Raw genomic sequence first — 24583 nt, 5'->3', positions numbered from 1 at the left:
AGGGGTCAAATTTTGACTTTTTTCGCATACTATACTATTGCCTTTTTTTCCCGGCCATTTTTTTGACGTGCTAAATTCAGAGGTTTTTGGCCTTTTTTGGCCTTTATTCCCACTTTGCAAACCATGGCGCGTCTCTACGAGCTATTCTATGTGGTTTTCGGCCATTTTTGGGAGGGGTCAAATTTTGAGTTTTTTCGCATACTTTACTATTGCCTTTTTTTTCCCCGCCTTTTTTTTGACGTTCTAAATTCGAGGATTTTGGCCTTTTTTGGCTTTATTCCACTTTGCAAACCATGGCGCGTCTCTCTGAGCTATTCTATGTGGTTTCGGCCATTTTGGGAGGGTCAAATTTTGACTTTTTTCGCATACTATACTATTGCCTTTTTTTTTCCGGCCATTTTTTTGACGTGCTAAATTCCGAGGATTTTGGCCTCTTTTGGCATTTATTCCCACTTTGCACAGCATGGCGCGTCTCTACGAGCAATTCTATGTGGTTTTCGGCCATTTTTGGGAGGGGTCAAATTTTGACTTTTTTCGCATACTATACTATTGCCTTTTTTTTTCCGGCCATTTTTTTGACGTGCTAAATTCCGAGGTTTTTGGCCTTTTTTGGCTTTTATTCCCACTTTGCACACCATGGCGCATGTCTACGAGCTATTCTATGTGGTTTTCGGCCATTTTTGGGAGGGGTCAAATTTTGACTTTTTTCGCATACTATACTATTGCCTTTTTTTTTCCGGCCATTTTTTTGACGTGCTAAATTCCGAGGATTTTGGCCTCTTTTGGCTTTCATTTCCACTTTGCACACCATGGCGCATCTATACGAGCAATTCTATGTGGTTTTCGGCCATTTTTGGGAGGGGTCAAATTTTGACTTTTTTTCAAGATACTATACTATTGCCTTTTTTTTTTCCGCCATTTTTTGGCGTGCTAAATTCAGAGGTTTTGGCCTTTTTGGCTTTCATTTCCACTTTGTACACCATGGCGCGTCTCTGAGCTATTCTATGTGGTTTTCGCCATTTTGGGAGGGTCAAATTTTGACTTTTTTCGCATACTATACTATTGCCTTTCTTTTCCCGGCCATTTTTTTGACGTGCTAAATTCCGAGGATTTTGGCCTTTTTTGGCTTTTATTCCCACTTTGCAAACCATGGCGCGTCTCTACGAGCTATTCTATGTGGTTTCCGGCCATTTTTGGGAGGGGTCAAATTTTGACTTTTTACGCATACTATACTATTGCCTTTTTTTTTCCGGCCATTTTTTTTGACGTGCTAAATTCCGAGGATTTTGGCCTCTTTTGGCATTTATTCCCACTTTGCACAGCATGGCGCGTCTCTACGAGCAATTCTATGTGGTTTTCGGCCATTTTTGGGAGGGGTCAAATTTTGACTTTTTTCGCATACTATACTATTGCCTTTTTTTTTCCGGCCATTTTTTTGATGTGCTATATTCCGAGGTTTTTGGCCTTTTTTGGCCTTTATTCCCAGTTAGTACACCATGGTGCGTCTCTACGAGCTAATCTATGTGGTTTTCGGCCATTTGTGGGAGGGGTCAAATTTTGACTTTTTTCGCATACTATACTATTGCCTTTTTTTTCCCGGCCATTTTTTTGACGTGCTAAATTCAGAGGTTTTTGGCCTTTTTTGGCTTTCATTTCCACTTTGTACACCATGGCGCATCTCTACGAGCTATTCTATGTGGTTTTCGGCCATTTTTGGGAGAGGTCAAATTTTGACTTTTTTCGCATACTATACTATTGCCTTTTTTTTCCCGGCCATTTTTTTGACGTGCTAAATTCAGAGGTTTTTGGCCTTTTTTGGCTTTCATTTCCACTTTGTACACCATGGCGCATCTCTACGAGCAATTCTATGTGGTTTTCGGCCATTTTTGGGAGGGGTCAAATTTTGACTTTTTCAAGCATACTATACTATTGCCTTTTTTTTCCGGCCATTTTTTTGATCGTGCTAAATTCAGAGGTTTTGGCCTTTTGGCTTTCATTTCCACTTTGTACACCATGGCGCATCTCTACGAGCAATTCTATGTGGTTTTCGGCCATTTTTGGGAGGGGTCAAATTTTGACTTTTTTCGCATACTATACTATTGCCTTTTTTTCCCGGCCATTTTTTTGACGTGCTAAATTCAGAGGTTTTTGGCCTTTTTTGGCCTTTATTCCCACTTTGCAAACCATGGCGCGTCTCTACGAGCTATTCTATGTGGTTTTCGGCCATTTTTGGGAGGGGTCAAATTTTGAATTTTTTCGCATACTATACTATTGCCTTTTTTTTTCCGGCCATTTTTTTGACGTGCTAAATTCCGAGGTTTTTGGCCTCTTTTGGCTTTTATTCCCAGTTTGTACACCATGGTGCGTCTCTACGAGCTATTCTATGTGGTTTTCGGCCACTTTTGGGAGGGGTCAAATTTTGACTTTTTTCGCATACTATACTATTGCCTTTTTTTTCCCGGCCATTTTTTTGACGTGCTAAATTCAGAGGTTTTTGGCCTTTTTTGGCTTTCATTTCCACTTTGTACACCATGGCGCATCTCTCTAAAGCAATTCTATGTGGTTTTCGGCCATTTTTGGGAGGGTCAAATTTTGACTTTTTTAGCATACTATACTATTGCCTTTTTTCCGGCCATTTTTTTGACGTGCTAAATTCAGAGGTTTTGGCCTTTTTGGCCTTTATTCCACTTTGCAAACCATGGCGCGTCTCTCTGAGCTATTCTATGTGGTTTTCGGCCATTTTGGGAGGGTCAAATTTTGACTTTTTTTCGCATACTATACTATTGCCTTTTTTTCCGGCCATTTTTTGGCGTGCTAAATTCCGAGGATTTTGGCCTTTTTGGCTTTATTCCCACTTTGCAAACCATGGCGGCGTCTCTGAGCTATTCTTTGTGGTTTCCGGCCATTTTTGGGAGGGGTCAAATTTTGACTTTTTACGCATACTATACTATTGCCTTTTTTTTTCCGGCCATTTTTTTTGACGTGCTAAATTCCGAGGATTTTGGCCTCTTTTGGCATTTATTCCCACTTTGCACAGCATGGCGCGTCTCTACGAGCAATTCTATGTGGTTTTCGGCCATTTTTGGGAGGGGTCAAATTTTGACTTTTTTCGCATACTATACTATTGCCTTTTTTTCCCGGCCATTTTTTGGCGTGCTAAATTCAGAGGTTTTTGGCCTTTTTGGCCTTTATTCCCACTTTGCAAACCATGGCGCGTCTCTCTGAGCTATTCTATGTGGTTTTCGGCCATTTTTGGGAGGGTCAAATTTTGACTTTTTTACGCATACTATACTATTGCCTTTTTTTGCCGGCCATTTTTTTGACGTGCTAAATTCGAGGTTTTTGGCCTTTTTTGGCTTTTATTCCCAGTTTGTACACCATGGTGCGTCTCTACGAGCTATTCTATGTGGTTTTCGGCCACTTTTGGGAGGGGTCAAATTTTGACTTTTTTCGCATACTATACTATTGCCTTTTTTTTCCCGGCCATTTTTTTGACGTGCTAAATTCAGAGGTTTTTGGCCTTTTTTGGCTTTCATTTCCACTTTGTACACCATGGCGCATCTCTACGAGCAATTCTATGTGGTTTTCGGCCATTTTTGGGAGAGGTCAAATTTTGACTTTTTTCGCATACTATACTATTGCCTTTTTTTTCCCGGCCATTTTTTTGACGTGCTAAATTCAGAGGTTTTTGGCCTTTTTTGGCCTTTATTCCCACTTTGCAAACCATGGCGCGTCTCTACGAGCTATTCTATGTGGTTTTCGGCCATTTTTGGGAGGGGTCAAATTTTGACTTTTTTCGCATACTATACTATTGCCTTTTTTTTTCCGGCCATTTTTTTGGCGTGCTAAATTCGAGGATTTTGGCCTTTTTGGCTTTATTCCCACTTTGCAAACCATGGCGGCGTCTCTCTGAGCTATTCTATGTGGTTTCCGGCCATTTTGGGAGGGTCAAATTTTGACTTTTTACGCATACTATACTATTGCCTTTTTTTTTCCGGCCATTTTTTTGACGTGCTAAATTCCGAGGATTTTGGCCTCTTTTGGCATTTATTCCCACTTTGCACAGCATGGCGCGTCTCTACGAGCAATTCTATGTGGTTTTCGGCCATTTTTGGGAGGGGTCAAATTTTGACTTTTTTCGCATACTATACTATTGCCTTTTTTTTCCGGCCATTTTTTTGACGTGCTAAATTCAGAGGTTTTTGGCCTTTTTTGGCCTTTATTCCCAGTTAGTACACCATGGTGCGTCTCTACGAGCTAATCTATGTGGTTTTCGGCCATTTTTGGGAGGGGTCAAATTTTGACTTTTTTCGCATACTATACTATTGCCTTTTTTTTTCCGGCCAGTTTTTTAACGTGCTAAATTCCGAGGTTTTTGGCCTCTTTTGGCTTTCATTTCCACTTTGTACACCATGGCGTGTCTCTACAAGCTATTCTATGTGGTTTTCGGCCATTTTTGGGAGGGGTCAAATTTTGACTTTTTTCGCATACTATACTATTGCCTTTTTTTTCCCGGCCATTTTTTTGACGTGCTAAATTCCGAGATCATTGGCCTTTTTTGGCCTTTATTCCTAGTTAGCACACCATGGTGCGTCTCTACGAGCTAATCTATGTGGTTTTCGGCCATTTGTGGGAGGGGTCAAATTTTGACTTTTTTCGCATACTATACTATTGCCTTCTTTTTCCGGCCATTTTTTTGACGTGCTAAATTCCGAGGTTTTTGGCCTTTTTTGGCTTTCATTTCCACTTTGTACACCATGGCACGTCTCTACGAGCTATTCTATGTGGTTTTCGGCCATTTTTGAGAGGGGTCAAATTTTGACTTTTTTCGCATACTATACTATTGCCTTTTTTTTCAGGCCATTTTTTTGACGTGCTAAATTTCGAGGATTTTGGCCTCTTTTGGCCTTTATTCCCACTTTGCACACCATGGCGCGTCTATACGAGTTATTCTATGTAGTTTTCATCCATTTTTAGGAGGGGTCAAATTTTGACTTTTTTTGCCATACTATACTATTGCCTTATTGGCCATTTTTTTTACATGCTAAATCATGAGGTTTTGGGCCTTTTTTTGGCTTTTATTCCCACGTTGTATACCATGGCGCGTCTCTACAAGCTATTCTATGTGGTTTTCAGCTATTTTTAGGAGGGGTCAAATTTTGACTTTTTTTGCCATACTATACTATTGCCTTGTTGGCCATTTTTTGACATGCTGAATTATGAGGTTTTGGGCCTATTTTAGTCTTTATTCCCACTTTGCGTACCATGGCGTCTCTCTACAAGCCAAAGGCCAAAAAAGCCCAAAAACCTCATAATTTAGCATGTCAAAAAAATGGCCAAAAAAGCAATACTATGGTATGGCTTAAAAAAGTCGAAATTTGACCTCCTAAAATGGCTGAAAATACATAGAATAGCTCAGATAGACGCACGTGTATACAAAATAGAATTAGGGCCAAAAAGCCCCAAAACCTCATAATTTGTATGTCAATAAATGACCAGCACGGCAATAGTATAGTATGTAAAAAGTCAAATTTGACCCTCCTAAAAACAAGTGTTGACATAGTACATTAGGTTGTTCACAGCTATTTTTGGATGTTTTTGGGAAATGTAAATTTCTTATATTTTTTGCTATACCATAGTATTGCTTTCTTTGCCATTTTTTTGTCGTTTTTTGCAACATTGTATGCTATGGTGTGTTTCGGCACAATATTTCAGGCGGTTTTAAGCTGTTTCTGGGACATGTCGGTTGTTTTTTTGACATGCTATAGTTTGGTAATTTTGGCCGTTTTTGCAACATTCTATGCTATGGTTCACATCGGGTTGTTATTTTTGGCGGTTTCAGCTGTTTTCAGCTGTTTTGGGACGTCATATTATCACAGTGTTTTGGTATACTATAGTATGGCCTTTTGGTCCTTTTTTGACATGCTCTATTATGATGTTTTGGCCATTTTTGGGAGGGTCAAATTTTGACTTTTTCGCATACTATACTATTGCCTTTTTTTTCCGGCCAGTTTTTTAACGTGCTAAATTCGAGGTTTTTGGCCTCTTTTGGCTTTCATTTCCACTTTGTACACCATGGCGTGTCTCTACGAGCTATTCTATGTGGTTTTCGGCCATTTTTGGGAGGGGTCAAATTTTGACTTTTTTCGCATACTATACTATTGCCTTTTTTTTCTGGCCATTTTTTTTACGTGCTAAATTCCGAGATCATTGGCCTTTTTTGGCCTTTATTCCTAGTTAGCACACCATGGTGCGTCTCTACGAGCTAATCTATGTGGTTTTCGGCCATTTGTGGGAGGGGTCAAATTTTGACTTTTTTCGCATACTATACTATTGCCTTCTTTTTCCGGCCATTTTTTTGACGTGCTAAATTCCGAGGTTTTTGGCCTTTTTTGGCTTTCATTTCCACTTTGTACACCATGGCACGTCTCTACGAGCTATTCTATGTGGTTTTCGGCCATTTTTGAGAGGGGTCAAATTTTGACTTTTTTCGCATACTATACTATTGCCTTTTTTTTCAGGCCATTTTTTTGACGTGCTAAATTTCGAGGATTTTGGCCTCTTTTGGCCTTTATTCCCACTTTGCACACCATGGCGCGTCTATACGAGTTATTCTATGTAGTTTTCATCCATTTTTAGGAGGGGTCAAATTTTGACTTTTTTTGCCATACTATACTATTGCCTTATTGGCCATTTTTTTTACATGCTAAATCATGAGGTTTTGGGCCTTTTTTTGGCTTTTATTCCCACGTTGTATACCATGGCGCGTCTCTACAAGCTATTCTATGTGGTTTTCAGCTATTTTTAGGAGGGGTCAAATTTTGACTTTTTTTGCCATACTATACTATTGCCTTGTTGGCCATTTTTTGACATGCTGAATTATGAGGTTTTGGGCCTATTTTAGTCTTTATTCCCACTTTGCGTACCATGGCGTCTCTCTACAAGCCAAAGGCCAAAAAAGCCCAAAAACCTCATAATTTAGCATGTCAAAAAAATGGCCAAAAAAGCAATACTATGGTATGGCGAAAAAAGTCGAAATTTGACCCCTCCTAAAAATGGCTGAAAAATACATAGAATAGCTCGTATAGACGCACCGTGGTATACAAAATAGGAATTAGGGCCAAAAAAGCCCCAAAACCTCATAATTTTGCATGTCAATAAAATGACCAGCACGGCAATAGTATAGTATGGCGAAAAAGTCAAAATTTGACCCCTCCTAAAAACAAGTGTTGACATAGTACATTAGGTTGTTCACAGCTATTTTTGGATGTTTTTGGGAAATGTAAATTTCTTATATTTTTTGCTATACCATAGTATTGCTTTCTTTGCCATTTTTTGTCGTTTTTGCAACATTGTATGCTATGGTGTGTTTATTTTAATATTTCAAGCGGTTTTAAGCTGTTTCTGGGACATGTCGGTTGTTTTTCTGACATGCTATAGTTTGGTAATTTTGGCCGTTTTTGCAACATTCTATGCTATGGTTCACATCGGGTTGTTATTTTTGGCGGTTTCAGCTGTTTTCAGCTGTTTTGGGACGTCATATTATCACAGTGTTTTGGTATACTATAGTATGGCCTTTTTGGTCCTTTTTTCGACATGCTCTATTATGATGTTTTCGGCCATTTTTGGGAGGGGTCAAATTTTGACTTTTTTCGCATACTATACTATTGCCTTTTTTTTTCCGGCCAGTTTTTTAACGTGCTAAATTCCGAGGTTTTTGGCCTCTTTTGGCTTTCATTTCCACTTTGTACACCATGGCGTGTCTCTACAAGCTATTCTATGTGGTTTTCGGCCATTTTTGGGAGGGGTCAAATTTTGACTTTTTTCGCATACTATACTATTGCCTTTTTTTTCCCGGCCATTTTTTTGACGTGCTAAATTCCGAGATCATTGGCCTTTTTTGGCCTTTATTCCTAGTTAGCACACCATGGTGCGTCTCTACGAGCTAATCTATGTGGTTTTCGGCCATTTGTGGGAGGGTCAAATTTTGACTTTTTTTCATACTATACTATTGCCTTCTTTTTCCGGCCATTTTTTTGACGTGCTAAATTCCGAGGTTTTTGGCCTTTTTTGGCTTTCATTTCCACTTTGTACACCATGGCACGTCTCTACGAGCTATTCTATGTGGTTTTCGGCCATTTTTGAGAGGGGTCAAATTTTGACTTTTTTCGCATACTATACTATTGCCTTTTTTTTCAGGCCATTTTTTTGACGTGCTAAATTTCGAGGATTTTGGCCTCTTTTGGCCTTTATTCCCACTTTGCACACCATGGCGCGTCTATACGAGTTATTCTATGTAGTTTTCATCCATTTTTAGGAGGGGTCAAATTTTGACTTTTTTTGCCATACTATACTATTGCCTTGTTGGCCATTTTTTTACATGCTAAATCATTAGGTTTTGGGCCTTTTTTTGGCTTTTATTTCCACTTTGTAGACCATGGCGCGTCTCTACGAGCTATTCTATGTGGTTTTCAGCTATTTTTAGGAGGGGTCAAATTTTGACTTTTTCGCCATACTATACTATTGCCTTGTTGGCCATTTTTTGATATGCTGAATTATGGGGTTTTGGGCCTATTTTAGTCTTTATTCCCACTTTGCGTACCATGGCGTGTCTACAAGCCAAAGGCCAAAATAGCCCAAAAACCTCATAATTTAGCATGTCAAAAAAATGGCCAAAAAAGCAATAAAATGGTATGGCGAAAAAAAGTTGAAATTTGACCCCTCCTAAAAATGGCTGAAAACTACATAGATTAGTTCGTATAGACACACCATGGTGTACAAAATAGGAATTAGGGCCAAAAACCTCATAATTTTGCATGTCAATAAAATGACCAGCACGGCAATAGTATAGTATGGCGAAAAAGTCAAAATTTGACCCCTCCTAAAAACAAGTGTTGACATAGTACATTAGGTTGTTCACAGCTATTTTTGGATGTTTTTGGGAAATGTAAATTTCTTATATTTTTTGCTATACCATAGTATTGCTTTCTTTGCCATTTTTTTGTCGTTTTTTGCAACATTGTATGCTATGGTGTGTTTCGGCACAATATTTCAGGCGTTGTTTTTCTGACATGCTATAGTTTGGTAATTTTGGCCGTTTTTGCAACATTCTATGCTATGGTTCACATCGGGTTGTTATTTTAGGCGGTTTCAGCTGTTTTCAGCTGTTTTGGGACGTCATATTATCACAGTGTTTTGGTATACTACAGTATGGCCTTTTTGGTCCTTTTTTCGAAATGCTCTATTATGATGTTTTTGGACATTTTTTGATGGATCAATCAATTAATCAATCAATCAATTAATCAATCAATCAATCTCTTAGACTTTATTTGTATCGCACTTTCTAAACAAGCAGACTGTAACACAAAGTGCTTCACAGTGAAAGCAATCCCCCCCGCTTACACACACATACATACACACACATTCAGATACACACATGCAGAAATAACAAAACTTTGCGATTAAATAAAGCACTAAAGCATTGAAGTAATAAAAGAAGTAAATTAATAAATGAATAGATAAATTAAAATAAATAAATAAACAACAGGTAAAAAGAAATAAACAGGTAAATATAAAATAAACAGGAAAAGATATAGATAAAAGGATAATAATAATAATAATAAAAAAGATAAATAAGTCAAATATTCAAACTGTAGATAAGAGGGAAATGACAAGATAACAGCACAAAGTACAACAATTAAATATGTTAAAATAGTAAAATGATATATTTAATATTAACCAGTGAAACAGATTAAAATCCATTAAAACATAAATGAATAAAACATACAATAAAATAAAATTAATTAAAAGTTTAAAAAAAATAAAAAGTTCAGTTGAACTCAGCACACTATTTTAGGCAGTTTTCAGCTGGTTTTGGGACATATTTCGACATTTTTCAACATACTATATTATGTGACTTTTCGTTTTATGACTTGCTATATTTTGACGTTTTTTGACCATTTTTTCGACATGACGTGTCTCGACATGCTATACTATGTGGTTTTCAGCAGTTTTTTGGACATGTTGTATTTTGACAATTTTGGACATGCTAAATTATGAGGGTTTTGGCCGTTTTTTCAACATGCTATACTATGAGGTATCTCACTATGCTATACCATGTTGTCTTTGGTTGGTTTTTTTGACTTCTATATTTTGACTATTTTGGCCTTTTTTTCAACATGCCATACTATGACCTTTTTGGCGTAATTTTTGACGACATACTATTCTATAACGTTTTGGGGTCATTTTTGACAACATACTACACTATGACATTTTTGGGTCAGTTTGGGTGATTTTTTACGACGTACTACACTATAATGTTATTGGGTCATTTTTGATGACCTACTACACTGAGTTTTTTTTGTGATTTTTGACGACATACAATACTATAACATTTTGGTAATTTTTGATAACATTCCACACTATGCCATTTTCAAAAATGATCCTTGATTTTGTGCTTTAAACTACAATGTGACTTCTAAAGGGTTTCGTTTTGTGGTTGTGTTTTCTTCTCTCATTCATGTCTTAACAGGCGCCCCATCCCCGGCAAAAGTGGTCAGTCTGTGCTCAATCTGCTCTAAAACAACACAGCTGTTTAAAGAAGGCCACAGGCGCATTGTTTGAGGACACATAAGATAAACTTGTTAATTAAGTCGGTGCACCTTTTTTTTAAAGAGTAATTTTAAGCTGAAATTTTATGAGCCTTTTATGTTCATGTTCTTGACTTCTTAATAAAATCCTATGTTTTGCATACATTCTGGTTCCCTTGATTCTTTTTGCTATTTCACTATATAATATGACGTTTTTGCGCGATTTTTGATGACACACTACACTATGACGTTTTTGCGTGATTTCTGATGACATATTATACTTTGGTTTTTTAGCACGATTTTTCATGACATACTATTCTATGACGTTTTTTTCGAGAAGTTTGATGGCATACTGTACTACAACTTTCTTGCATGATTTCTAAAACATAGTAAACTATGATGTATTTCATGGTTACTTTATGGTATACTACCATATACCATAGTGGTACCATATAGTACCACTATGAACTTTATGATTTTTATGACATAGTATACTATGCTATTTTTCTAATGAATTTTTGACAGCATACTATAGTGTGATTTTTTTTCATTATTTTATAGGACATACTACACTATGAAGTTTGTGTATAATTTTTTAGGCACATACATCATATTTTATGATGTTTTGGTTTTGGTTTTTGACAGTACACTTTAATATGTGTTTTTTAAATTATTTTTGATGGCATGTGACTTTAATTTATGATTTGATTTTTTATAACAGTATCGTATTCTATGATTTTTTAAAATGATTTTTGATTACATAATACTTACATGACTTTTATAATGATTTTTGAGGGTATACTTTAGTGTGAGATTTTTTTAAAATTTTGTTATCAAACCATACTACGATTTTTAAAAAAAGATTTTTATGACATGTTATATAATGATTTCTATCATGAGTTTTGATGACATATTAGACTACAGTGTTTTTCCATGTTTTTTGATGACATAAGACGGACAACACTTGATATTTTCTGAATATTATTACTTGTACCCCTCATGATGTATTGTGATTAAGCCCCTGTGTTACATTACAAAACCTAAAGATGCTCTGACTTAAATTTCGCTGACTTTAATCAGCATGAGGGTGAAATCTCAGTGGAATGATGGTGTGAAAGTTGACCAGGAGTCAACACAGTCCATACCTGAAAGTCTGCACAGGCAGGGGCTCCTTCTGGCTCTGCCCCCTCATCTGCAGAACCTCTTTAGAAGCCTTCCTCAGCCTCCTCTCTGCCGCCTCCTCCTGACGCTGCTCCTGCTTGCTTTGGCCGGCCTGAAACACAAAAAAGCAGTCAACTGCTGCTGGGCGAGGCTGCATCTCACCTGGCTTGTAATGTAACTGTTGCTGTTTCAGTCTCACCTGTCTCTGGGCCTCTCTGAGCAGGCAGCGGAAGCGCTCATCCCTCAGTGCCCAATGGGGGAGCTCGGTGGTATCCCTGGTTTGCTGGTCCTCAAGTCTCAGCTTCAGCTCCCTCAGAGCGCTCAGCTCCTCCATTAGCTGCCTCTGACGCGTCCTGCAGGCCTGGAGATCCAGCTCCAGGTCCAGGGAGGTACGTGTCGGCTGCTCAGCCAGGGAGGAGCGGTACGACTGCTGCTCACACACACACACACACACATACACACACGCCTCAGAAACTAGAAACACTCATATGTGCAAGGTTAAGAAAAAATAACGAGACTGTACCTGCTTATATCGCAACGTTCTTCTTTCCAACGTGTTCCTGACAAAAGGTGATTTCTTTGGTAGAGTTGAGCTGTCACTGTCGCTGCGATATAACTGAAAAGGAAAAAAATCAAGAAGAGAAGGAGCTCAGGACACAGGACACAGGGCCGTCAACAGAAATATTAACAACAACAATCATGTCAACAACGCTAACAAGGAGATTGTTAAAATGTCTGCAAAAAACTCACCCTGCAGACATACTGACTACGAGCGCCAGGAGAGAACGTCTGAGAGCGAACGATGGTGCTGCTGCGCATGAACGGGGAGGCGTGACCCCAGCGACCGCCCCGGTCTTTGGGCCGGACTCGCACCAGCTCTGGGAACAGTCCTTCTGTCATGGTGGCCTTCTCAACCTGCAACAGCAAATCACTTTCAGGGTTCCAAAACATTTTCATGGACAAAATGTCCAAACTTTTCCAAAACTTTTCAAGGACCTATAATAAAAAAATCTCGCCTCACGTGCCTGCCGTTATTTAAACACATCACATTCAACCATAATTTCAAGGTGAAGGGAGAAGAAGGGAGAGATGGACGTTACACTACATTACGTTGAAGGTTATCTACAAAAAATTACTAAAACAAATTTATTACACAAAACAAAAATTCCATGACTCTTCCAAAATTCGATTTTTACAATGATTTTTACTACTTTCATGACTTTTTCAGGCCTGGAGAATGTGATCGTAAAATTCCACAACTTTTCCAGGTGTTCCATGACTGTGGGAACCGTGCACTTAGTACCAAAGATTCTCAAGGTGCTAGTGGATAAAAATGAACAGCCGCACAGATTTTACCTTTACTGTAGCTAGTTTACTGTTTGTCTGGTCACAGCGCGCTCCGGTGGTGATGCAGATGCCCTCTGCACACAGGCCCTCCGAGAAAGGAGCTGTGAACGCTGTGCTGTTGCTGCAGCCGCTGTCCACCGACTCCGCCTGCCAACTCCTGCAAAACACACCCATTTCACTTTAACACCGGAGCCAAAACTGGAGCTATCAGCACACGGATGTATGCCTCCGTGCACCAGTCAAACTGCTCTTACAGTTCACACACATCTTCCACCCAGGGGCACAGAATATTTATACAATCAGCACAGTGTCATGGTGGGCACCCAAGATTAGTGCGACTATTTCGATATCCCTCCAAATGCACCTCGTTCTGTTCCTGACTTATGACCAGTGTTGGGAGGTTCCTCTTCAAATGCTATGGGCTACAGATTACTAGATACCCTTTTACAAATAAAATAAAAATAAGTTACATAACTATTTAAAGTACCTCATCAAAGTAATGCAACTTGTTACATTTAATTACTTTTTAATTTTTTTCTCAGAAATCTTTTAAACAGGGCAAAAAAGCTGAAAAGACCTAAAAACGTAAACGCATAAATGTTGTGCAAAATTTGTCTTTACAGCTTTGCTGACCACCATTGTCCAAAAATATGCCAAAAAAGGCATTCTTGCATGGCAAAAAGATGTCAAGCATAAGAATGACTGTTCTATTCAACATATAAACTTTTTGAAGAAAAGAATATATAACCTGATTTTTGATCACATTTTGATTAGTAACTAATTTAATTACATTTTTTAGTAACTGCAACACATTACAATTACAATTATTTTGTTATTTAATTACTGTAACTACTAAGTCTGTAACTAATTAATCACCAAAACTGCTAAGATGTCACGTCACACTGACGTTGACCCCTGACATTTTGGATACACATGAGTAATGGACAAAAACATATTTTGTGAAGTCACAGTGACCTTGACCTTTGAACACCAGATTGTCATCAGTCTGTGAGTGAGTCTGTGTCTTTGTCTTAATCGCAAATAAAAATTAAAAAATTGCTGTCTGCGTGTGTGTTTGTGTATTATGTGTGACTGTGGGGCACAGTATTTGGCCTCCGTGTGTGTTAGCTGTATATTTGGATGTAACAAACTGATTCTGATCAGTTCATTTTTAAGTCTAGGTGGACGTTTGTGTCAAATCTGAAGAAATTCCCTCGAGGTGCTCTGGAGTCATCACAAGAATGAGCCAAATGCAAGGTCACTGCGGCCGCTGACTATTAAAGTCGAATCAGTTCATCCTTGAGTCCAAGTGAACATTTCTGCCAAATCTCACGAAATTCCCTCAAGGTGTTCTGAAGAATGGGACAGAGAGAGACGAACGTACAGACGGACGGACACGACTGTCCGCGGCTATCGCCGGCACACAGACATAAAAATGTTTTTGTACGTGACATGACAGAGCTGGTTTCAAGCAGAAAAAGTCGTCACCTCTCAGATGCCGCCTCCCCCGGCTCGTCCTTCTTCTCCAGCCTCTGCAGCTCCAGCTCCGCCTCTCGCTCCTCCAGGTGTGTGGTGGCCGTGTTGCGTGACAGCAGACTGCATACAGTGTCCTAAAATGTCAGAGCAAATAATCAAACACCATCCTCACAGTCCATAACAGCCCTCCTCCCTCCTCAGTGTGAGGTCGTGTGTGTTGAAGCAGCAGTGTGAGGGCCCGTTTGGCTCGTTTTTTTAACGACCTGCACACCTGAAGACCGCAAGCTAAGAGTTGATTTACGACACTAAGAGTTTCTCTTTAAGGCGGGGCATGATTTACAGTTTCATGTATTTAATGCAGCGTAACAATCATCTCATTACCATTTATTTCACAACTCTGGACTGTTATTTTTTGATATTCTGCCAGCAGGTGGATGCTTTAGAAGACTCTCACTCAGGTCCGTGTCTCTGAAATCTCTCCTGAGCCGTCACAAGATGAGTGCAGGGACAAGTATAAAAAACAACATTAACCAACAAATATATTTATTTTTCTGACTGTTAATGAAACCATATCGGAAGAAAAAAATCACTCTTTGGTGTCGACCTTAAGCAAAGAGCAAAGGCTTTTTTTAGCAGGAATCTTGGCTGCAGTCGAAAAGTTTAGTAGTTAGTTTTCTAAACACTTTTCCTTAACCTTCACGTCGTCAAAAAAAAAACAAAAAACGTCACGAGGTCAAGAAAAGATGTGAAGGAGGTCGCGTGTTTAGAGAATCCGGCTGCGCTTCTCCTCGGCTCTGTGATAATAGGACAGCAGATGGGTTTTTTTTTTAAGATTTACAGTTTTTATTATTTTTTCATAGAAAAACATACAATAGATACAATATAGGCAGGAAACATAAAAAAGGACATTGCCTAACAGTGAGAGGGAACAACCCCTTTAAGGAATAAAGCATTAAATTATACATAATAATCACAAAGCCAATAACATCAACAACATAAATTACAAAGCTAACAACGTAAATTTGGATGAGTAACAAACAAAACACACACAAAAAAAGGACGAGGCGAAGAAGGAGACAGATGGAAAATAGCGAGTGAAAACAGAGAAGTAACCAAAAAATAAAAATAAATTAAAAAACAACAAAATCAATTCGATTAGAAGGGAGGGGGGTTGAGTTTGTGTATATTTGTATTATGTTTATGTCAGAGTTGAAAGACTTAAGTAACCACCGTGTGTGTGTGTGTGTGTGTGTGTGTGTGTGTGTGTGTGTGTGTGTGTGTGTGTGTTGGGGGGTGTCTGTCCTTATTTCGGTATATCCGTAAAGTTTGAGAGATCATCACTGAGATTATTGCTCTTTTTCCTTCTTTGATCGTTTGTTTCCGTCTGTCCATGATTTGTTTTGGGTATGTGAACCAGTTCCTTCTGTTTTTGTTGCTCAGATTTTGCGGTGACTGCAGGAGGTCGGTCGCTGTGGTTTTTTCTGTCCCTGTCGACGGTGTCTGTGGGCAGTTTCAGTTACTTTTTCATCAAGTCCTTAAACTGCTCTTTGGGGTCGTCTGTGGTGCGTTCAGGGATTCCGGAGAAAAGCTTTTCAGTCCATAAAAGTCTCTTTCGTGGTTTTGTTGTCGGCGGTGAGGGAGGTGAGTTGAGGAGACTCAGGTAAGGTGGCTGGTGATGCAGTTGACGGTGTGTTTTCGGGTTTTGTTTTCCTCGGTGAGTGACTCTATTTGTTCGAGGCGGGTGCAATTTTGGCGTCCAGTCCGGAGTTTATTTTCGATGGGTTTGAGTACATCGCTTACCTCTGTGCAGCAGGGGGGGTTTGGGGATGCGGATGGAGATTTACCAGAGCTGGGAAGTGAGTCCGAAGTGAGTCGTTTGTAGTCTGGATTTAGCGGGTTCGGTGGCGGACTAAGTCTTCGTGCTCTCGGTGCGGTATCTGTTGAAATAGTCGTCGATATAATCCTCTAGGTGGTCCGACTCGATTGGTAAAGCAATCCGTTTAAGAAAAATACGCGGTGAATGAAGAAGTTAGAAGAAAAAACAACAAATTAGAAAGAAAATGTCCGATGAGAAATGTTTGTTTTGTTTTCGCTCCAGCAGCAGGGTGCCGCCATTTTGGATCTCGCGCCGTCTCGCGAGAGTTGCTTTTCCCCAGCCTCTTCTTCTTCTTGTTTTGATTATTGGCGGATCATAAACACCTTTGAAGTGCATACCGCCACCTACTGTACAAGCGTGTGTAGCATCATGTCATATACTGTTTAAATTCAGCCGGCTGTTATCAGCATTATCAGTTCTTCAGCTACTTTATCTGTTTTCTTAAAAAAAAAGAAAGATTATATTCTGCCTTTTTAAATACCTTTGCAATCTGTAACTTAAATAGTGTGCCATAAATGCTGAGCATTAATATTATTATCATGACTATAATTATTATTCATATAATTATTGTTATCGTTATTATTTTATTACGTCGTTTAATGCACGTTATAAAGGCTGAACAGGGACAACGTGGTGAAAAGTAGCCGAGATGAGAAATAAAATAAAGAGTAATAAAGGCTCTTAGTCACAGAGGTGAAATGTAACATTGTCACATGAGATGTTTGCGCACACTCACCCTGCTTTCCCCTCGTATTTATCGTCATGAATCCTTATATGAATTCATGGAAATAATAAGTATGAGTAGTATATGTACCATTGTACATACAAGTATTTTTAAGTGTCAAACATGATGAACCATCAGCTGTCTTAAAAACATCCCGCGTGTTTTGGTTAATGTGCTGATTCTGATCTTACAGGCGACAGATGTTTGTTGTCACTGCGGTTACAGAAATATAAATATTTTCACTAGAAGCTGTATTATAGAATACAGTCAGATTAAATATTAAATACACATAAAACATGATAAAATACAATGACAAAATCTGCATATAAGAAGCAATAACAATTTAAAAATAATAATTATATAGCCTAAATTCAGGCAAAGATCTGATTAGAAGCCTGTGTATGTAACAGCTTCAGAAGCAGCACACAGCTTGTTGTTTCGGCTCATACAGACTGTGGATCTGTCCTGTCATAAAACAGCTGATTCCCCAAATAGCGTCGATGCAGGTGTACCAGAGACAGGAAAGAGCATTTTATAAAAACTACCTACATATCACTATTGCTTTGCAAGGAAAATAAATAAATAAATAAATGAAAAAACCTTTTTGTTGCATCTTTCACAAATTATTAAACCTTTAAACTAATTGAGCAAATTGGTTTTATTTTCTTTTTTAAAAATATGGGAAATAAGGCGGTGAGCAACTTGGCAAGAAATGTCAAAATTTCAAGAAATTAGTAGATTCTGAGAGCATTTTTTAAAAAAGTTACAGAAAACTTTATTTTCAATTATCATAATTATATATTTAAAATTATTTTACTGATTTATTACAGTTTTTAAGCACTTCTTTAATGTCTCTTTCTTTTTTGTTTTGTTTGTTTTCATTTTGTTTGTTTTTTTTACATTGCTTTTTCTTTTTTTTTGTTTTTTGTTTGGTTGCTTTTTTTGGGGGAAAATATTCAGTTAATTTTCATGTACTTTTTCACTAATTTCTCTCTAATTTTGGGGTCATTGCTTCTTAAGCCAGTTTGCTCAGGTTTCAAAGGTGGTAACTGTTTCAGCTCAGTTTTTTGTCGTCATTTATCTTTTTTCAGTATTTTCTTTTTTTTTCCTTCTTATTGTTCATTGTTTTAAAGTTGGGATGAGGGGCTTCTTGACCTCTCTGAGACATTTCTTATTTTAATTTGTCTGGATTTCTATGGAAAATAATATGACCATCATTTTATCTCCCTAAAGCCCGAGATGCCTGCGATCACCTCCTGTGCTGTTATGTTGTTTCTGCACACTGCTGTTATTTACTGGAGGGATAAATGTTTGTATGTTTACCATGGCTCTGGGCCTTTGCTCGTCTTCCTGGCCGTCGTGGTGTCTCCGGTGACTGAGGCTCTTCTGTTCAGGCCTCGATAACTCCGTCCCGCTCAGCATGTGCACTCGCAGCCAGTGGTAAACCATCTCTGCACTCCCCTCGCAGTCAGCCAAGCTCACCTGGGCTGTACCCTGCAGGGACACCCGCAAAATATTATTTCAATTAAGATATCAGCGTTGAGCAACATGTATGATGGAGCTTTTAGGATCACTGGTTCGGTGGCGGTTCTGGTCTCTGCTGAGCCGTTCAGACCCACCAGCGGTTCCTCCTGAGCCTGAGGTCCCAGCGAGCAGACAGACAGCTGCAGGGCGCACACCGCCAGGGCGTTTGCAGGGACAGGAATGCGGAAGCCTTCGTTGAAACTCATCTGGGACTGCGGCTCCAACGCCGTACAACAGTAAAACGCACAGGCCCTGCCGGCGTCCAGTGGAATCAAGTGCACCTTCACGTACCTGGACATCAACAGAGCGACGCTCACAACGTGAGATTTCTACGTGTAAATAACATTAGTAAGAATTATTGTCTATAATTGTTTGCTTATGTGTTCTGTAAGTTGATCACTGTATCTTTTTTTGTCTACTATGTCTCTGTATAGTTGCACAATTAAAAAAAAATAATTCAAAATTAGTAAGATTTTCACATCAAGCCTCAGTTGCTGGTGGCCTGTTTCAAATTTCATCACTTTTAGTGGTATTATTTTTATTCAGTCATCATAAACAAAACAAAAAGGACAAAAAGGACTTACAATATACGCTCTAATGTACAATAAGTGTGTACATTTTAGATAACAGCGTAAAATAAATAACGTATGGTGGTAATGACTGAAAAGGTGCAGGCAGAAGCACAACGCTTATATATGACTATTCTACATAAAATCCTACATTAAATTTAGCTACTCACCAAAAGCTTCTAATTTCTCATGAAAGTCAAGAGATGGAAACTTTTTTTCATTAATTAATTTCCTGTGATTTATCGCTACGAAAGAAAATCCTAAGTGTCCTTTTTATGCTAATTTCCTTAGATATTTTTATACGGTTTATTGTTGTCTTCAGTTATTGTTTACAGTCTGACTGGCAACTTCTTTTTAAAATTATTTCTCATTTAAACCTTTATTAACACATATTTGTAACTTCATATGTAGAATAGAGCTGGAGCTGAGAGACAAGTATTACATCTGGATTGTTTGTGGCCAGCTAATAAAGCTAATAAAAATCTAAATTATTATTATTATTCATTGTTATGTAAATGTATGAGTGTGTGTGTGTACTGTATTGTAATGCATTATATTATTATTATAATTATATTTTAGGATCTTTGAGTCATTCTGAATGACAAGCTGAAGGACGACATTTACATTTGCTAACTTGTATGTTTTTTAGTGTCTGGGCGCCTGTTTACACGCTTTGAAAAGCTTATCAGGGTGTCCCACTTCACATGTCTAATTTTACTGATCAACTCTGTGAATAAACAATAAACAAACAAACAAACAATCATCAGGCGATAGCCGATGGGTTGCATTTTGGCAAAAAAAAAAAAAAAAGACATTCAAAATATCCAACTTTCGCTTTAATCATCAGAGCTGAGAGTACTCACACTTTGTAGCCGTCTCTCACAGTGGACCTGTTCAAATTCTTGAGCTGCAGCAGATGAAGTCGGAGAGACTGAGAACTAGACTCCCACCTGTAAACGGGAACAAGTGCAACGTGGACTTAGAACCTTACAGATAATAACCGCAGCACCTTCGAGTAGTCCACGCCAAACGTTCACTCACAGAAGTCCCAGCTGGATCTGGGTGGGCTCGCTCACAGACGTCAGCTCTTTCATGTACGACAACTCGTCAGACTCCTCTGCTCTGTTGGAGGAACGACAAAACAAGCAGTCATCCTCTCCTGTTACACACAGAGTGAAGATGTTTCTGTTTTCTTTTAGCTATTTTAAGCAATTTCTGTGTGAGTGTGATATGTCTGTCTAATCTTAAAATGATTCATATTAATTTCAAAGATTTAAAAATTTGATTTTTTTGCTTGCTGTCTTGCAGACAGTGAGGTCATGTGACACTAGACAGGCTTCCATTAACCCTCAAATTGTGCAAATTGAAACTGCAAATATAAAACCTGCCTAATGGAAACTTGCAGTTCTGGATATTTCACAAAACTAGAATGGAAGCACATTTCATTTTTATAGGTCACATGATGCTGTGGCTATGTGCTTGTCGGTAGGAAGTGGCTCCCTCGGGTATGATCATAGACTGTGTATAAAGACAAAATATACATATATACAAAAGATGTTATTACATTGCATTACTCTTCAAAACTTGAATGAAGTTGAATCCATAATTCCTCTGTAAAATCGTGGACTATCATCCTCCAGAAATCCCTCATAAAGGCCGCTCTCACGTGTAAAGGGCTTGTTTTTCATTATTGCTCACATAACACGCCTCCGTCGCCTTTGATTGGAATGATGACGGCTCGCGCGGTGGCTACAATACAAATAAAGCTGCTATTGTTTGAACATCTATCGCCATGCTTCTTGATATCACAAGACGAGAAGTCGCATAAAATCACTCAATGGAAACTCAGTAAGTTTTGTGCGAATCTGCGATGGAAGCCCGTCTTTAGTACGATGGCATTAAATCCATTTGCACAAGAAGATACAAACACCACGACTGTCAAAGCTGTTGCAGTTTCCTCGTCTGTCACTAGAGGGCGCATTCGCTCCAGAGAGATGTGTTTAAATTCTGTGTTAGCAGTCAAAGCGTGGACCTCCTCTCACCTTCTGCCCCAGGCCTCGAACACGCCGCTGTCTGTGGCCAAAGCGTCCTCCGACACACCTGCAGAGACTCTCCGGGCCCTCCTGCCGCTTCGGTTGGCGCTGTTTCCCCTCAGAGTCACTCCTAAAGAGAAAAAAAACCTGTTAGTCATCAGGTCGTCTTCACTCTGTGGGACGATGATCAGATCTCTTTCACTTACCTGTGGAGGTGAAAGCCCCCTGCACCCCGCCGTCTCTGTGACTCTTGTTGTCCAGCTGATGGACGGCGGTGGGGCTGACCGTGTCCTCGCTGCTCAACATGGTGGTGTGCGACAGGGTTTGCGACTGCGCCCGTAGTCCCTCTAACAAGCCACGGCCCGCCTGCTCCATGTACTCCTCCGTCATCTGGGTGAGAGGGCAGTCCTGGGGGGCAGAGTGGTAGGGCGTGTCCATGGGGGAGCTGGGCGGTGACAAGGAGGAGAGCGAGGAGCGGGAGGAGAGCGAGGCCAGTGACTGCGGGGTGTCGTGGGAGCGTTTGGTTTTGCCCTGGGTCAGGGGGTCGGGAGTGAACATGGAGCAGTCTCTGGACAAGGTCTCCGGTGGCAGCAGGTAGCGTAGGTGTGGGTCGAGCGGTTCCCCAGCCCCCTCATGACGCTCGTACTGGGGGACGCCGTAGATGTCACTAAAGCTGATGGAGCTGAGGGAGCCTCGACTGGACGCCAAGGAGCCCCGACTGGAGGCGAGAGAGCCACGGCTGCTGCTGGACGACACCGTCAAAGAGCTGGCCGACAGGCTGGAGACAAAGAAGATAAGAGACATGAGAAAAGACGCAGAGACGCTCTGACGAGGAGCTTAAAGCTCGAAGGAGTGTGTGCCGCACCTCTTCAGCTGGGAGTGAAGGTACGTGGTGATGCGTGTTGCCTCCTCCAGCTGTCTCAGCAGAGCGTTCCTCTTCTCCTGCTGCAGGATCCTGTCATGAGCGTCATTGATGAGAAACAAATTCAATTAAGTTCAATAAGATAAACGAGCACTTAAAGTTCATCATACAGGACAAATTAGCACTCTTATTTACGCTTTACGATATACTCGTCTTTACGATTTTTACTGTCCTGTTGGTATACATGAAATAAACATACTGAAACTGGGACTTAAAGGAACACTTCGCCCTTAAAATACCATTTGTTTACCACTTACTCACCCAGTGTTACGCTAAATTTGTGAAGAAAACCTTTGTGGCCCAAGAGTCCAAAAACAGAGGAAATGTGCAATGAATTGAAATTATAGAGGTCCATATCTAAAAACAGCAAAACAATATCAAAACATCCATTTATAAACTCTAACACCAGGAATAATTAAAGTCTTATTTATCCAGTCGTGTGCTCAGTATTTACCGAAAAGGCCGCCCTTTTTTGATGGGAAACTGAACTGAAAGTGAAACTTGTTTATGCTCTTTTCAAAGTCAGATTCTCAAAAAAAGAAATTTTACCTCACTGAACACAAAAGCTGCTGGTCTAACGCTGCCTCCATCAGTTAGCTTGTGTCACTGTGTGACTGTGGTGAATCCAAAACAAACCCTTTAAAACACCAAAGTCACACAATAACACAAACTAATCAAGGCAGCGGAGGACCAGCAGCTCCCTTGTCAGCGAGGAAAATTAAATGAAGTTCAGTTCTGCATCAGAAAAGGCCGTGTGTTTGTGAGGTACTGAGCATACAACTGCATAAATGAGACTTGAATTATGCTGCACAACTTGTGAGAGTTTGTAAATGGGTGTTTTGATTTCGTTTTGCTGTTGTTAAACTTGGACTTCTGTGACTTCAGTTTATCAAGAATGATCTCAGTTTTTCAGTTCTTTATTCACCAGAGGCATGCCAGAAAAAACAAAGTTTTCAAAGTGCAAAACTGTAATAAAGCTACTGTATATCTGTGATGGAGAAAAATCAAAACGTTCTAAGAGTTTTATCAGTTTCAAGTTTGGATAAACAGATAAATGAAAACAGCTTTTTATTCTTTGGGTTTTCGAAACTGATTTGCATTACAAAGAATGGAGGTTACAATATAAGAAAACATTATCTCTGAAAAGGTCTGAAAGTAAAAAAAAAAAGTGTCAAATCAAGTACAGATGTCCTACTAGAAGCCCAGTGTGCAAGTGCAAAATTCCTAAATTTCACCCCCGTCTGTGCATAAGTGCAGACCGTCATCTCACTCACCTCTGATTGGCTCCCTGGCTCTGGGAGCTGTGAGCCCTCTGCACCTCCTCCTCCAGTTTGCAGCGCTCCTCCTCCAGCTGCAGCAGCGTCTCTGGAGAATGCTGCTGCTTGCTGACCAGGATGAGCTCCTGCAGGAGGGCCTCCTTCTCGCGCAGGAGCTGCATGAAGTCCCGGTCTCGGTCTGCCTCGGCCCGCCCCGACCAGCTCTCACTGTCCAGCTGTGCTAGCTGGTGCTGTATACTCTGCACCCTGAAAGTACAGCATGAATTATGTCTTTACGCCTGGCAGCGGTTCAACCATGAATACAGCTGACACATTTATTTTCAGAGGCAGGCAAGAACATGCTGCGTCTACCTGGTTGCAAACATTTGTTTACATAAACTGTGCTGAAGCCAAATGTGCCTGAACTCTCAGCCAGCCAGGTACAAGGAGTTCATATGCCATGATCAACAATAAAAAGCAATGAAAACTGGTTATGAAAATGTATTAAAATAGGAATTTGTCATATATTGTATTTATTTATTTTATCACGATATATTTAATGTCTCACAAAACCGAACAGACAACTGTATTATGCCAGTTTGTGACAATGCACCACATACACAACAATATGTTTACTGGCATCAGTTTTTTAAATTCATTATTATATGTAATAGTACTACCACCACTACTATTATTACTACTACAACTACTACTACTATTACTACTACTACTGCTAATAATAATAATAGTTATTATAATTATATTTCATTTCCAAATTATATCTTAGCTTTAAAATATATTCTTTAAATATTTTTGATTTTATTTAATTTTTTAAAAATAGTTTTTACTTATACATTTATTTTGGCACTGGCACAAAACGTTATTTTTTAAAAACATGATTTATATTGAATGTATGATGCGATGGAGGTGGACATTGGCAATTACTAGCTCTGAGAGAAACATTTAAAATTTTATTATTTGTATTATTAACTAGTCTTTATATTTATTATTTAATTTATTTACTAGCTGCGGGAGAAATGTTTTAAATTTTTATTTATTTGTATTATTAAATCATCTTTATATCTATTACTTAATTTAATGTTTGT

At 39.3% G+C, this 24583-nt stretch overlaps 1 protein-coding gene across 1 annotated transcript in view; it reads right to left on the bottom strand.

Moving 5' to 3' along the window:
• wwc3 (WWC family member 3) overlaps window positions 1-24583 on the bottom strand; it is an 80357-nt gene that overhangs the window by 23797 nt on the left and 31977 nt on the right. Inside the window, exons 9-22 of the mRNA XM_088078034.1 lie at window positions 23496-23744; window positions 22165-22254; window positions 21506-22077; window positions 21309-21429; window positions 20308-20388; window positions 20130-20216; window positions 18793-18988; window positions 18497-18667; window positions 14586-14707; window positions 13107-13254; window positions 12501-12665; window positions 12274-12366; window positions 11950-12180; window positions 11735-11862 (exon numbers count right to left, since the gene is read on the bottom strand). Coding sequence (XP_087934160.1) covers window positions 11735-11862; window positions 11950-12180; window positions 12274-12366; window positions 12501-12665; window positions 13107-13254; window positions 14586-14707; window positions 18497-18667; window positions 18793-18988; window positions 20130-20216; window positions 20308-20388; window positions 21309-21429; window positions 21506-22077; window positions 22165-22254; window positions 23496-23744 — 2454 coding nt within the window. The remainder of the gene's footprint in view (window positions 1-11734; window positions 11863-11949; window positions 12181-12273; window positions 12367-12500; window positions 12666-13106; window positions 13255-14585; window positions 14708-18496; window positions 18668-18792; window positions 18989-20129; window positions 20217-20307; window positions 20389-21308; window positions 21430-21505; window positions 22078-22164; window positions 22255-23495; window positions 23745-24583) is intronic.

The sequence above is a fragment of the Plectropomus leopardus genome, chromosome 5 (genome assembly GCF_026936395.1).
Source record: "Plectropomus leopardus strain MGB_pleo_1.0 chromosome 5, ASM2693639v1, whole genome shotgun sequence".
NCBI lineage: Eukaryota > Metazoa > Chordata > Actinopteri > Perciformes > Serranidae > Plectropomus > Plectropomus leopardus.
The sequence above is the reverse complement of the archived record's forward strand: the minus strand, read 5'-3'. Positions and strand labels throughout refer to the sequence as shown.